The sequence below is a fragment of the Rhipicephalus sanguineus genome, chromosome 2 (assembly GCF_013339695.2).
Source record: "Rhipicephalus sanguineus isolate Rsan-2018 chromosome 2, BIME_Rsan_1.4, whole genome shotgun sequence".
In the NCBI taxonomy this organism is placed as follows: Eukaryota; Metazoa; Arthropoda; class Arachnida; order Ixodida; family Ixodidae; genus Rhipicephalus; species Rhipicephalus sanguineus.
Window position 1 is genome coordinate 144,060,250 of NC_051177.1, and position 16,948 is coordinate 144,077,197.

At 41.9% G+C, this 16,948-nt stretch overlaps 1 protein-coding gene across 1 annotated transcript in view; it reads right to left on the reverse strand.

Annotated features, from left to right (window-relative positions):
• Window positions 1-441: 441 nt before the first annotated feature.
• Window positions 442-16,948, reverse strand: part of LOC125757384 (zinc finger protein 429-like) — a 40,392-nt gene continuing 23,885 nt past the window's right edge. Inside the window, exon 6 of the mRNA XM_049412943.1 lies at window positions 442-3,386. Within this exon, the coding sequence (XP_049268900.1) occupies window positions 2,905-3,386 (482 nt within the window). The 3' untranslated portion in view covers window positions 442-2,904. The remainder of the gene's footprint in view (window positions 3,387-16,948) is intronic.

The following is a 16,948-nucleotide window of genomic DNA, read 5'->3' on the forward strand; positions in this document are numbered from 1 at the left end:
TAACAATATCTGGAGGGATATCAACAGCTCCACAACCTAGTTGAGCCTGGGCAATTGAGGTGGCCTGGGCGGACATGCATTTCCACAGGAAGTTGAGAAAGTCAGGACCTGACCTTTCCGGAGTGAGCCGTGACAGGTGACGCTAACCTCGAATGGTTGTCAAGTCAGCCTCTGGAAGCTCTTAGTCCAGCAGGGGAACCCGCGCCTCGTTGAGGGAAATGCCTCCCGGATGCCAGAGACGATCACACAAGGAGCAATGAGCCACTGTCACTGTAACACTGGTACACCAAAGTGCTGATGCAAGCTTGTCCAGCCCTGCTACCACCAGAGAGGAAGAGGGCGAAAGGTCCAGGTAAGCAGAGGTATCTTGTTGACCTCCTTTGGCAGCTGCGACGACACCCTTTCGCTTACACTTTGCACGAGTTTTTCGGAGTGAAACTTCACTGATATTTTGGCTAGTAGTGGGGTTGCCAGGCATATTAAGGTGGATATCATCGGACATGCTTTTAGTGTGAACATTGATATGTAAACAACACATAATATTAGAAATACTAATTTATTAAGTGTGACAAAATGTGCTTACAGGACTTACAGAATGTTGAATGCATAGCTGGTACAAAGAAGTTCTTGTACGCAAGAGGACAAAGAAAGCTAGAATATAATTATACGGAATAAAAAGAAGGTTCCAAAAAAGATTACACATACAGAAAATAGATGTAACAAATTGTGACCCTTAAGTGAAATATTATCATTCAGCCAAGCGACACTACAGAAGGTGCTAGTTACACAAATGTAAGAAGAGTGACAAGTGCACAGTCATAACAAAAAGTAACATTGCACAGTCTTTTTGACCAATAATTAGATAAATACCAGCCCGTTAACTTGCTTTAGAAGAGTGAGACATCAGACGACATAAATATTAAGTGAACTTTATGTGATACGACAGTGTTACAATGTGTTGTTTATGAACAGGGCATTCACTAAAAGAGTGTATACACCAAAATCACACGTTAAACTAACCACAGCATGAGCTTTGCATGCTTGCAAGAAATACTGTGATGAATTTTGACAGAGAAAAGGTGGCTCAGAGGTTATTCAAATTTTGATGTCTAGCAACAAAGTGTGACTCCTTCTCCGGACTTATCACGACAACCATCAGCAAAAACATCAGCAGAGAGCTGCAAAAGGTGCGACGTCACTGGAACTGACATTGCCACCATATTCGCAGTACACATCGATACACTATGTTGGGCCATTAGGTGCAGAGCTTCTTGAAAGATGTGGTGCAAGGTTACAAATGAGAAGAGAAAAGGAAGGAACAGAAACAATGCCAACTCAGAATATAAAGGATTTTCAAAGGCATGTGAAGACTTAGACCACTCGCCGCACGTGCAAGAAAAACCAGAAAAGTATGCAGATCACAACCAGGGAATCTCCCTATCCCTTCAGCTTTTCTTCTAATTTGTAACCTTGTGCCACGCCTTTCAAGTGTCTACTTCAATTACAAGTTTAAAAGAAATGGCCAAGGCATAAGAAAAATATTTTAGTAGTGTCATGAAATATGTGCTTGCACTTGTCTATTCACAATGCTAAGACGCTTAAAAACTATGGAGGCACGAAAGCAAATCTTATCATGCGTAGAGGCAAGGGCATTGCTTGTCGCCGAGCTATCTCACTCATTTTACTGTTTTGACAAAATGGTGCTAAGCTTGTAGATGGCATTCTACAAAAGCTGCGTTAACCACATCGTGTAGATTCATTTCCTTGTGTCCTCTGCATTTATCGTCCCTTTCACAGTATTTTTCTTTTCTCCTAGTACCGGGTAGGGTAGCCAACCGGAGATCTCTTTTACAAACAAGCAGATACAAAAAAGAAATACAAGAAACAGAGAGAAAGATAAAGAAAAATACAGAGAAACAAAGAAGGCCACCCCAGCTGCACTCTTCCTTCAGGCTTGGCACCACTAGTGCACAGCTGCCCGTTTTTTAAATTAGGTTAGGTTAGCGTGTAATTAGGTAGTTTTGTTATAGAGGTTATTATAGCGGTACGGAGCATCACTTTTATTTTCCCCTCTCTGCCAGTTGTTTCCCTGCATCTCTGGTGCACGATGATGGTGCACATTCTTACACGCTTTTCTTCCAGACCCCTCTGTAAAGCATGGGTAGTGTGGGATAGCATCCATTCACATGTGGACTTGATATGAAATACTACCACACTGACAGCTACAATTTTCTTGCAGTGTCCACATTATAGTTACTGCAACAAGACTTACTTTATAATGCTATGAAGCATGAACGTCACACGGGTAGATTCCATAACCAGACCCCAATTACTACACAATGTATATGACAGTGCACACCGGGTGAAGCGGCAAACACGAAAACAAAAGGGAACACACAAGCGTTGAACATTCTTTTTAATGCTTCTTGTGTTGTCCTTTTTGCACTCGTGTTTGTCGTTTCACCTGGTGTGTGCTGCCATATGCCATAACGGTCAACTAACTAGCCCACAAGCACGTTTTACATAACGTACTTGTGCAGAGCTCATGGCCTGTCATGCGTATTCAAGTGAATGCGCATAGGATATTGAATAGACAATGCAGAGGTGTGGCAGCTCATCAGTACAAACACACACATTTTCACAGCGCCTATTACACTATGAATATTCGACTAGTGAATGAAGAACACTCCAAGGAAGCACCATAAAAATAAACAAACAACATGACTACACTCTGCTGCATGCGTAACAATGCTCTGCACACAATAATGAAGCTGAGGTACCACAACTAGGACCACTGCTTTAATGTTGTCCTGCATAACCCAACACTGTCACAATGCTCTGGAACAACCCATCAATTGTACCTTTACAAAAAACCTTGAAAAACAGAACATGCACTGACATGAGTCACTCCTGTTCGTGCCGTCTATGGTAGTGCCTTTTGAGGTGGTTACGCCGCACAAACTTCTGAGGACACGAAGGGCATTGATACTGCCGCTCATCCGCATGAGTGAGTTGGTGAGTCCTCAGTGTTGCGTTTAATGCAAAGCTCTTGAAGCATACCTGGCATTTATATGGTCGCTCGCCTGTATGAGTGCGCAGGTGATATTTCACTCTGCACATTTCCGGGAAGGTCTTGGCGCATATGTGGCATTTATATGGCCGTTCCTGCGTGTGGGTGCGCAGGTGCTTGGTCAGATTGTGGCTTTGTAAGAAGCTCTGGGGGCATAGGTGGCATTTATGCGGTCGCTCTCCCGTGTGAAGCAGGGCATGTACTCTCAGATTATACGAACGCTCCGTCTTGTAGTCGCACAGTTCACAGTGCAGGAGGCGTCCTTGGCATGGCTGCTCACCATCTGTAGTTGGTGGACTGTTGGAAGACCCCAAAGCTGCACAATGAAAACAAGGGAGTTTAGTCAAGTGCTGCCTTTCATTTTAAAAGAACAAAAATTTAACCCTTTGAGGGTTTTTGCCGGACATGTACGGCACCACCTAACAGGCACCAAAGGGCTCACGCCATACATGTACGTCATTGCCTGTATGTTTAAAACGTGCCTTTTTTTTATCATTTCTTTTGCTTGGCATGTGCTGCCACACTTTGGGAATACATGGAATTTTTTCATGCACCAATGTCTCTCCGTTTTTTTTGTTTTCTTTCCAAAATGGCGCGCCGGTTTTCGTTTGCTCATCCGAGCACGCGCGCGTGGTGCTGCTGGTTTCGGCTTCGTCCTTCAGGTCGTTATCATTTCCCGTGTCTGCAAAGCTGATGGCTGTCTGGTTTCTAATCTCTCAAAGGGTGACCGCTAGTTATGCTCTCGTTTATTGCTCGCCAAGGTGTGATTACATCTGTTTCCGTACGGCGTTAAATTACACAAACGATGCCGCCGTGGTAGCGTTTCCTGTTTTGGGGACTCGGAAAAACTAACTCCGTCTTGTTGGCAATAAGACGAAGGATTATTATAGCTTTTTCACTTGTTTTGCTTTCCGTACAGGTGCACAACCAGATAGGTTTCTTCCGTATGCTCACTCATGCAGTTCGTTTACGCTATGGAAGTGCGCGCCGATTGCTTTGCTGCTAGTGAGTCGAGCGGCAATTCTTTCGATGTGGACTATTCCCCAAGTGCCGAATCAGAATCTGATTCATTGGATGTCAGTTCGTGAGATGAGGATTTAATGAAGAGTTCAAACTCTGATGATGAAGAAGGAGCGACTACTCTACTATCACACGCTGAAAAGTTTTAGTGTCAGAGCAAGAACATTTTTTACCAGAAAAGTACTCTGGTGTATTATGGTTTATGTATGTCTCTGAGCTATGTTTAATACCACGCATAATTTTTATTTATAAAAAATCATAGAAGTGTTTTCATAGGATTTTACTTGATGACACTCGCGAATAAACTATGTGGATGTTACTCATGAATAAACCATGTGTATGTAACAACAAAAATGACTTTTTTGTCACTTTACTGTCACGCAAGAAATTTTTAGACAATTTGTCTCTGAAATAGAATCGACTGAAGAATTTAATTCAGCAATAAAAAAATACACATTTTTGGACTGCATTTCGCGAAAAAAATCTACCCTCAAAGGGTTAAATTCTGCCATTTCACTCGACAACATTGCTCTGCATGTGTCAGTAATGCTGTAGTGCGGGAATCAATATTAATTGAAAACTGCTGTGGGTTACTTAACATGAACTTAAATCTAAATGCACAAGTGTCTGGCATTTCACTTATATTGAAATGCAGTCTCTGTAGCCATGATTATTAAATGCCAAAGAAATGAAATGAGACTCAAGCTGATTGATGCCAACTAACTAAAAAAGTATCGACAGCAATTTCAAGAAAAGGACAGCTGGTCCACCTTTTATATTTGCTTGATATTCACATATGTCACTGCTAAAAAATGAATTTCATGAAATACATCCATATTGTTACTAGAAAAACATATTCAACATAATGCCTTGCCCTCTACATTCTGCAGCAGTTCGTTAATATTTTTGACATCTCGTACTGCATCTGAGCATGACCTAAAAAGCATAATACACCAAAACGTATGCTACTCTGAAAGAGACAAAGCAGAACAGCAGAAGCAGAATTTGGTATTATTCATTTAGCTCTAGTAGCGAACGAGCAAGGGGTTGCCTGTTAGAAAGTGCACCAAATACATCTAAGTGAAGAAAAAGAATAAACAGAATATTTCGAAAACTCCTAGCAAAATCAAGAAAGGTTTTTCATTGGCATACTTTCTTTTAAGCACAAGTATGAATAATGAATAACAATTATAACAGACAAACCACCCGTTCGTGTCTTCTTGCTACAAACAAGTTTTTGTCAATTTCCCTTTCTTAACCCATCCGCCACCTTGTTCAAAGAACTGATTTGCGACACACCAAATTTAAAGTGCAATCAACTCCACTCTCTAGACGGAACCAAACAGCAGAGTAATAACACAGAGGCTCGAAGAAGCGAATATACTGAAATCTTGAGTGAGGAAATGCGTGAGCATAACAAAAAAAGATGAAATAACATTGTGTACAAAAGCAATCCCCTGACAGGATAGGTTGGAAAAGATGCAGGATAATTACGAACTGCACCCCATTAATAAAAATAGCCATGGATATTACAAAAAAATGGAGGCAACAGGTGAACACAACACGATGTTCTGCATCCAAATTGACCTCAGGGTGTCTCGATGTTTGTGACAGGCACCTAGGGATAAAAAGAGAACAAAACATTACTTAACAGTGAACAGAACCCCAAGCAAATATCGCCAGGCCTACAAGTATTGCTACTAATGAAATTCAGAATTAGATTGCATTTGAATTTTGAGCTAGCTATGTCATTACCACTAGGCTTTTTTTTTTTTTTGATGGTGGTTATTTGGTTTCCAAGCATTTGCTGCAGGAATCTCAGTTAGATAATATTTCTATGCTTACCATATTTCCCTTAACACTGCGCCTGCTACATAGATGTCTCCTGAAACCAGGTTGCTACACATCAATGCCTGAAACCTAAAACACACCACACAGCTCAATGGCAAGCTGGTGCTGTCGCACTGTCACTCTGGTTTGAGCCATCTCACTACGACGCATTCTGCTGTTTCATGCACGATAGATCTTATCGACATTTTAAACATGCGCGCTGATATACCAGGTGTTTCAGATAATGTTCCCGAATGCTTTAAAATAAGAAAGACCAGATATATCACACTTTTCGTGGAATTGCTTCGGGATTCGATAGTACGAATGTTCTGATTGACAGCTGGAATCTTATCTGCAGGCATAATCATACTCTAGGTGACACTGCTTGAAAAGTCGGCTGCCAGCAGTCAGAACGTGCTCACGTACGTTTTAGAACTCGGCTAATTCAGAAATATGAAAGAAACGTGATAAAATTGCACACAATAAGTAAATAAAGTGTTTTTATTTTTCCCTTTAGAAGCCTTATAAAGTACAGCAAAACCCCGTAAGCATGTTCCTTATAACCAAAATTCTAAATGCACTGAGGAGTTGGACAAGATCACTTTGTAAGACATCAGTATCAAATTATACACATCTACAAGAAATTGCTCAGGATGGCTTAGAGAAGTCATTCATAGTAGTTTTTTTTTTTCATTACCGTATTTATTCGAATCTAAGCCAATGTTTTTTTCAAAAAAACGATTTTGAAAAAAAAACCGAGTGTGTGTGTGTGGGGGGGGGGGGGGGGGGGGGGTCGGCTTAGATTCGAGTACAATGACTAAGGTTTTTTTTTTCTTTTTTTTTCTGGCCATGGGAATTTCGGAGGTCGGCTTAGAATCGGGGCTGGCCTAGATTTGAGTAAATACGGTAAGTGCAGATTATGTTAGCTTCCTTTCCAACTTTTGGAGGTAGAACAGCTCACTTCACAAGCCTTCCTGTTGTGCACAATACCTACGAAGAGCTCTTAGATAATACCAGCTTAGAAAGCAATCAGCACTGTGGACACTGCGATGGAAATCCAACTCAATGGTACTCTGTCGCAGAGTCGGTGTTGGAGTGGAGCAGCGATTACAAAAACATAATGACAGGAAGTTCTGTGCAATTTGTAGTTGCAACCATGCAAGCAATGACATCCAGCTGTGGAATGGAACAGAATCAAGGCAACGGTATCAAAACTGTGCGTGCATACTGTCTGGTATGATGTCGGCTGTGTTACGTGAGCATGCCTGGGTTGTGTCTCTTGTAAATAGTGAAGAATTTACTCTAGGGACCCAAGAAAGTTGTCCTTGGTAACCGAGTGTCCTTTTGTATCAGTGTTGCTAACATGGCAAACATAGAAAAACCTACCCAGCTATTTTCAAATGTCTCTCATAACCGAGTGTTTATTGAATGGCATCTGTTGTAACCAGGTTTGACTGCACCATACCGTGCCTGTTGGCATTGGCTTTAAAGTTTAGCACTCATGACAGAAGAAAGTCTTTTGTTTTTCATTACAACTTACTGTGCAATATATACAGTGCAACATACTGTGGTGCAACATTGCCCGTCACTTACTGCGGCAAATCTGACAATAATGCCATTGACGAGAAGTCAGAGTGGCCAACTGTATCTACTGAGGTTCCTTAAACGTCCAAATCGAAGGCTATGAACTCAATTACTAGAATTTCTGTTGTTTGGACAACGTTAAATCATTCAAATATAGGTGTGGGTTGCCTGAAGCCAATGTTCTCAGGTTTGCAGTATTGCAATACTGTTTTTTTTCCTTGGCATGACAAGCATGAAATGATTGATCTTAGGAATATGGAGATATAATCTGTTCAATGAAAGCATCCACATCTTGACCAACTTATCACATGAAAGATGAAGCATTAATACATCTGCTGATTACAAGAATATGTGCTTATAGTATGCACTGTACTCTTCGGTAATTTGCACATCATGGAGCAGTTTCATGGCCGGGGAGCAAACACGTTAGTGGCTAAAACAAAATAATGCAGGTTGATGGTCATTGACAGTGAATTCATGAACACCTGCATTTGCAATGAAATGCAGGTGTCTTGACTACTGATAAACATTTATGAATGTAACTGCACTCAGTGATGACAAATGATCACAACCAAGCCATCATTCAACATCCCTTAGCAACATTAAGCATATGAAAGTGCTAATGACTAGATATACCTTTAGTGAGAGCACTAAAATACCAAAAACGCATAATATTCACAGATCACAGCAGTTTAATAAGTGTCACCAAACAAACTTGCAGAGTTGGTCATGTGATGAATGGTTAAAGCCATAATTGGTGCAAGGAAGTTCTTATACACAAGAGGAAAATGAATGCTAAAACACTACAATTATGCACAATAATAGAAGGGTTCCAGAACAAAGAGGAAAGAAAAATAAAAGTTTAAAGTGAAAATACCACATCATGACATTCATCAAGCAACACTACAGAAGGCATCAATTACACAGGTGTAAGAAAAACAATATGCGCAGTGCTTACCAAAAAGCAACACTGCACAGTCTGTTTGACCAAATAATTGGGTTAACATTTACCAGTTTGTTAACTTCCTTTTGAAAAGCAAGACATAAGGCAAGTATATATAATAATCATAACTGTTGGGGTTTAACGTTCCAAAACCACGATTATATTACGAGGGACGCCGTAGTGGAGCGCTCCAGAAATTTCTACCACCTGGAGTTCTTTAACATGCACCTAAATCTAAGTACATGGGCCTCAAGCATTTTTGCCGCCATCAAAAGTGGCCGCCAAGCATAAGACAAATATCAAGTGAACCAGATGAGATATGACAGTGTTACAATGTGTTCTTTACGAAAAGGGCATTCGTTAATGACAAAATTGCACAAGAGGATTGATGGTGTCTATTTCAATTACAAGCTTTAAAGAAATGGCCAAGGCAGAAGACAAAAATATTTCAGAAGCCTGATGAAGCATGTGCTTGTACTTGTCTTATGCACAATGTTCTCCCTAAAAATCTATGGGTGCACAAATGCAAAAATGCTTTGACATGTAAATGCTAGAAAATTACATGTCACAAAATTATACCCAGTTTAGTGTTTCGCTGAAATGTTGCTAAACCCGTAGATGGTGTTTGCCCCAGCTTCGTAGACGATGTCGTATCGATTAATTTCCTTGTGTTCTGCACATGGTTCACCCTCTTACGCCGCCCTACCCTTCTCCCATTACAGGGTAGACAACTGGAGATATCTTTTGGTTAACCTATGTGTTTTTGCTCTACCTTTCACTCTCACATAGGTGTCGAGCAGTTTGATCACGGTCAATAAGAGGGTCATCTGCATTGGCAACAGCATTGTTTTACTACAGCATGTTATGCCTGCTTCACTTCCATTCGCTCCGCTTCATGCGTTGTTTGCTTTCGGCGCAGTCAAGTCAATCGCCCCGTGACATTCCGTTTTGAATGTCTTATTTTTCAAGCAACCACATGCACATCCTCGAATATGACTAACTTCTGCGCCTTTTTCAGCAACAAATTTCTGATGATGGCACGGTCGCACGAGCCAAGTAATGGTCTCGCATTAACATTTGTGTAGAGGGGAAGAGAAAGAAGAAGAGTTTCCGCGTCTGTTGTTGCTGTGCGCGCGATCTACCTTCGTATTCTGCCGGTGCTACCTCAACTGTTTAAGACGTCGCTGTCTCCTAATAAATCGCCGTACGACATTTCGAAAAACTTCTTATCGACATCACAACACGGAATCCATACTGACTGCAATTCAGCTCATGTGACTTTGCTGCAAATACGCTGACATAAAAGGCAGATACAACTATCTTTTCGAATCCATGTGTAAAAAATTGCACATGTGAAAAATTATTTCCTGAGAATATTAAGTTTTTCAGCAGTGAACAACACGTGCTGGTGAGATATCGAACAATTGGTACTTACAATGAATGACTGTAGACATGAGTTGATAGAAGGAATTGTTAATGGATTAGTGCTCTTAAAGGGCCAATAAATAACCCCGCGGTCCAAAATGTGTGATGAAGCGATAATTGTGCACTTGTACGATGTGAACATGCTGTCACAATAATTTTGCGAATAAGTGCTGTAATAAGGAAGGTACAGGGTATAGAACAACCCGCTTCGACTAGTTTTGGTTTCTCGCTCGGCCTTGCCACCCTTTTCAGCAGCCAAGAGGGGTACGCGTAGCCTGCTGTCGTGACTACGCCCCCTTTGGCAATGTAACACAACGTCAACGATTACGTCATCGGCACACAGCCAACGACTAAGCAAGGCTTTCTCCATGTGTCACTCATATCAGAGCGGCGCTATGGTCACCCTAGCAGCGCAGTGAAGAAGCATGGTAAATGAGCGGCCAAAACCGCATCACCACAGAGGCAAGGCGCCATTTCATAGTGCAGAGGATCAATCGACTAAGTCGGTGCAATGTAAAGTTGCCCATAGGTAAGTTTACGTCACTTCACGTACGAGGAAGATTGGACAGGCGCTGGAGAGGGGGCGCTGGAATTGTTTTCGAAATGGAGTGTCTGTGTGGCACGCAGCGGCGCGATATTCATAAAACATGATTGCCGCGGCTGTCTGTACGAATTGGCGAGCTTGTTTCGGAGGTGTAAAAAAACAAAGTCGGAGCCTGTTTACTGGACCTTTAAATGTACCTTGATGAATTTTAACTGGAGACTTTGGGAATGAGAAATGTCGCTGAGAAACTTGTGCCCCAAATTTTTGACAAACTAGCAAAAAGTTCATTGAGTGGAAGCATGCTGTGCTTTGAAAGAACAGCTTGAAAGCGATCCAGACTTTCTTTCCAAGGTCGCTACTTGTGGCAAGACATGGTGCTATTCTTACGACCATAAAACTAAATTTCACAGCTGCATGTCGTTCACTTAAAGGAGTCATTGCAAAATAACGGGGAACATGCAAAACAGATTTCTCACACAGACAGACACACACACACACACACACACACACACACACACACACACACACACACACACACAACACGCACGCACACAAACACACACACACGAAATCGCCGTACCGAGAGAAAACCTTCATGGGATAAGCCACCAAACGAAATGAAATCAAAAGGAGTAGCACGGTGGTCGCCTAGCAGGAGAAATGCATACTACAGTTGCTCCGCCCAGCGCAGCGCTATTCTGGTTGCTTTTGAGTACCTCCTCATCTAATGCAGTAAAAAACATTTGCACACTACTAATTAAGTAAATGAGAATGATGTGATACATGCACAAGCAAACACAGACATCACTCATGATAGCAAACACTTACTTTCACAATGCTGGCATGATGAACAATGCAAACGAAATTGAGTAGACACATACCATTGTTGCTTGCTTCTCCGAGACGATGCAAGCTGCAACACCCGGCGCGTAGAGGTGTGGAGTAGTCAGAGCAGAGAGCATGCATGATGTGACCAGAAATCCTGGCTCGCTCAGCCTTTAAAGCCACCACAGATTACTTGCGAACAGGGCAAGTGCACTGCCGTGCGAAGAAATGGTCAGAAGACGAGGCACAACAGCCCGGGAGCCTCCTCCCAATGTTATGCGTGTGCAGTTGCCTTCCTCCCTCTTCTGCATGGCAGTGCTTCTTGTTTTGCTCTGTTGTGTGGAGCAATCCTTGTTTCCCCCCTCTCTCAACTGCCCACCACGTGATGTTGACGTACTTGAATGCTTTCCTTCCAGATCCCTTAGCGCTACGTGTGTGGGGTGTGATAGTATCCATTTGCACATAAGATTTATGTAAACCGCCACACTGACGCCTAGAGTTTGCTTGCACTGTCCTTATTATTTATATATTTACTTAAGGCAAAAGCCTTACATGCCTCATCAAACACCATAATTGACCAGCATTTCGATTCGGCGGCATCAACACGAGTGATGCAAAAAATCATCACGCGATGACATCATCGTGACGCCATGGATCGCGAAAGTTTGTGACGTGATGTCACATGATGATGTCATCCCACGACATCGTAGCTTGGTCAATGATGGGCTGATCACAGAGGCAGTGCAAAACCAGGTTAAGTGCTTCTGATCCTGGAGGCAATGCAAAACCCCGTTAGGTGCAGAAAGCTTTCGGAGGATGGCAGGGCAGGAACAATACATCGACTAAGAAGAAAAAGCAGATGGCTTTCGCCTTCCAGTCGTCTTATGTGAGTGCATAAGGAACCCCGTGAGTTTTTTATTTCATTACCCAACGGTCCCGAGGACATTACAGAGGACAGTGGGTTACATTCATGCAGCATATTTTGAGGCTCAAAAGAAAAAAGAATGGTTAGATCGATACAATAAACGAAAGTAACAATAAATATTGAACTGTAGAAGGAGGAAAAAAAAAGACCTTAGTGTACAAAACATGCAGAAATACTTTGCAACAAACAAACAAAACAAGAGAAATAATGCTCAAAGCAGTAATATGTACATCTTCAAAACAAAAGAGCACCCTTTTTCAAAAATAGGCATGATAAAAAAGAATGGACTAAGCAGGAAGCAAGAAGATGACAATGTAGGAAAATTTGGAGTTCATGACAACAGCAGGTTAGCTGGAGCAGTTTTGAACTAAGAAATATGATATTTCGACAGCATATTGGGCAAAGCGATTCCAAATTGCTGATTTACTGGGCAGGAATGGATTGTAAAAATGATTGGTGTGGCATGAAGGAACACCAACCTTACAATGATGGTCAATGCAAGCAGAAAAGTAACAAGAGGGGGGTTATATATATGCTAAAGAATGGGATTGCCATGATATATCTTATGGAACAGGCAGACAAAGGCAAAATATATTTCACCATTGTGATGTAATGGTAATGGTAAGTAATAATGTGGTAAGTGGAAAGTGGTAATGGTAAGCTTGCTTTCACAGTATTGATGCTGGAGGTACGGTGAAAGAAAGAATGAAGCCAGCCGTCCGGTTCTGGACAGATTCAAGTGGACTGATGCATGTTTCCCGACTGGGGTCCAGGGCAGATGCAGCCTATTCCAGTTCAGAATGAACTAACAGTTTACAAAGACTTTTACAGGAGTAGAGGAAAGATGAAAATTGCGGCGCAGTATGTAGCCCAGCTTAAAGGGACTGTCTACCGCTCGGAAAAATTTTTCTGATTGTGGTGAAAATGAGAAGATCGTTCGTCACATCGGCGGCAACGAGCACGCTTTTGCCCCATAAAAAAGGAATTATATTTTTAATTTGATGTTGAAAATCGTGAAAGAATGACTGCTAGCGTCACCCAACGGCGATGTGGTTCAATCTACTGAGAGGACAAGAAATCCTCGCAGGTAGACTCAGTTTGCTTAAAAACAAACTCGTATAACTTGAAATTGTATTTTACGCACTTGAGGCACCTTTCGATTGCGTCAGAGAGTAATTTTTTGCCTTTTTTTTCTCACGCATCCAAAAAGGCGCCCGTTGGCGCTGCTTGCGGCGCCGCCATCGATTTTTTCTGCTTCAACTCATCATGCGCTATGCCATGCGGCTCTCTGCGCTGGTCGTAATGTGCCGCTGTATTGTTATTAGGATGTCTCACATGTGCTGCGCTGTGAAGGCGCGCATTTATTGTCTCTTTTTGATGAATTGACTTGGCTTGGATTGCGACAGCAGTGCTAAAATATACGCATATACTGCGATTACAGTAAAACAAGTGTTCTGTAATCGTATAATAAGGCTTCATTTAACCGCTAGTGCGCTGAAAACGACTGTTACATTCATTACAATAGTGTTCAGCGAAAATAAAGTAATCCTTCAGAAATCACATGTGCTTTCGGTTTTAATTTTTACCGGCACTACAATCGTCATCACGTCCACCAACCAGTGTTGTGGGCATGTTTCACGCCAATGGAAGAAGACCTAACGCAGATCGAAAAATTTTGTTTTAAAAATTTCTACTCACTTTCCAGAGAAACCGCTGCAATGTTGGACACTTCAGACGGTACCCTTTCTATTGCGGTACAAAACAGAGAAGCGATGAAGGACGGTAGACAGTCCCTTTAAGATCAGCGTTGCTTGCTATGTGGTCTACATTCATGTTTGACGAAAGATTAGAAATAAATACGCCTAAATATTTGTAACAGGCTGCAGATTCGAGGTTAGAAGTATTCAGATAATATGAGGGCAATGTAGTATTATGACGAGAAGCACACATGTACTTGAATTTGTTAGAGTTAAGTTCCACTTTCACCACGTTAGCCTACTGAATAACATGGCTGATATTGGACTGAAGGCCTAAATCGGAGTCACCGCTAACTCAATTTAGATTATGTGTAAACGATAAAAGCTGTGCTTCAAAGGAAAATGACTTGCGAAATTCATGCTGCTGATGTAAAAAAATAGAAGTTTGACTGTAGAAAGGTGAGAGTAAAGAACATATTCCGTAATTTTACATAAAATGCACGTATGTGAAATTGGTCAATAATGATATGGCATATGGCTGTCCCCAGACTTGTTCGAAGGAATCACCTTCCCAATCTTTCAGTTTTCCAGAATGCAAGATGTCTGAAGATAGTGCTGGAAAGGTTAGAGAGTATTATAGGACTGTACACTCTATCCTGATCAAAAATTTATTAATACTGTCAACGCCACATGACGAAGAAACTTCAAGTTTATCTATTTTTTTCTGTGCCAGCAACATAAAAAAAGATTGGGTCCAATGGTAAAAAGTCAGTAGTTATTGCAATAAGACTTATTTTCCCTGCGTCTTTGGAATGCCATGAAGCATGAAGAACACATATGTAGAGTTCATAATAAGATGCTAATTATTATGCAACATAAATGTGTACAGCTAATGGCCTTCGTGGTGGTATAATGGTACTCTGTCTTCATGCATGTTCAAGTGAATGACTGGCACTAAGGATTTCAAGCTGACAAAGCAGAGGTGCAGCAGCTTATCAGTACAAATGCACAATTTTTAACAAGGCTTATTACATACCAAATATTTGACTAGTGAATGAAAAACACTACACAACACTGAAAAACAAAGAAGCACTATAAAAATAATTAAACAATGTCATTACATTTTGATGCACACAAAACAATGCTCTAAAAACAATAATACCGACCCACCACGGTGGTCTAGTGGTTATGGTGCTCGACTGCTGACCCAAAGGTCGCGGGGTCGAATCCCGGCCATGGCAGCCGCATTTTCGATGGAGGCGAAAATGCTTGAGGCCCATATACTGACTTAGGTGCACGTTAAAGAACCCCAGGAGGGCTATTTTGTAAGCGTTCTGTCACAGAACGGAGGCAGTCCGTTCTACCGGGCCGCACGTGATTGGTGAAGGCTCGTTTGGCGGTCAAGATGTGAGAATAGGCAAGAATGGTCATAGAACGGTCTCCGGCTCCGTTCTATCGATAGAACGGATGCAAAACGGTATCCGGACGACTTGGATTGGATCAAAATTCAATTCCCCGGCCCCAGCACTTACGTTTCGATACAATCCAAGTCATCCGGAGACCGTATTGTATCTGTTCTTGCCTATTCTCACGTCTTGACCGTCAAATGAGCCTCCACCAATCGCGTGCAGCCCGACAGAACGGATTGCATCCATTTTGCGACAGAACACTTACGAAATAGCCCCCAGGTGGGCGCAATTTCCGGAGCCCTCCACACAGCATCCCTCATAACCATAGTTTGGCTTTGGGATGTTAAACCCCCACAATTATTATTAATAATAGCTGGGGTTTCACGTGCCAAAACCACAATATGATTATGAGGCATGCCGTAGTAGAGGGCTCCGGAAATTTTTCGACCATCTGGTGTTCTTTATTGTGCAATGAGATTGCACAGTACACGGGCCTTTAGCATTTCGCTCCATCGAAATGCAAATACCTCATAACAATGCCCTGCACACACTTTTGAGCACTTCTCAAAAGCGTGTGCAGGGCAGGCCTCGTGCACTTCTCAAGCTACCATTGTAGCTTTTCGCTCGAGGCCCATTTCCTGTATTTTTGCCGGAACAAACATTTTTGCTGCTGAATAACGAAGCCGAGGTATCACAGCTAGACCCACCGCTTTAATGTTGTCCCACATCCGACATAACACTGTCGCAATGCCCTGGAACAACCAATCAAATGTCTGTATAGAAACCTTGTACGGTAGAAGTTGCACCGACATGGTCACTTGCCTTCATGCTGGCTACGCTGGTGATTTTTGAAGTGGGCTTTCCGCGCAAACGTCATGGAGCATGAAGGACATTGATACGGACGTTCACCTGTATGGATGCGCACGTGTTCCTTCAGATGGTGGGTCCGTGAGAAGCTCTGGGAGCATAGAATACATTTATATGGCCGCTCCCCTGTATGAACCCTAACATGTCTTTTAATAAGGTCCGAACGATCCGTCTTATAGTCACAGAAGTTACAGCAGTGGAGGTGTCCCTGGCGTGGCTGCTCACCATGTGTAGCTGCTGGATAGTTGAAAGACTCCAATGCTGCACAATGAAAACAAGACAGGATATTCAAGTGCTGCTTTCTATTTTAAAAGACAATGAATTTATACTCTAAGGTTTCACACGGAAACCATACTCTAGATTTATAAGTAATGATGTAGTGCAGGAACCAATATCAATTTAAAACCACATAGGGTTTTTTAAATGTACCTATACCCAAGTACGCAAGTGTTGCAGCATTCCACTTATATTGAAATGCAGCCACTGTAGCCCTGATTCTGAAGTGCTAAAAAATGAAGTGAGCCTATTTCTGAATGATGCCCATTGACTGAAAAAGGTTTCACAGCAATTAAAAAAAAAAGGACAGCTGGTTAACCCTTCACATTTCCGTGATATCCAGACAAGCAATTGCTAAAGAATCAAGTTAATGAAATACATCCATATTGCTACTAAGAAAATATATTCGACATAATGCATACCTGCCAAACTCGGGAACATGAAATATGGGAGATTCACAAAATGGAGAGGTGTGGGGGTTGAGGTGGAGACGTGACAAAGCTGACGTAGATTTTTAAAATAACTTTTATTGT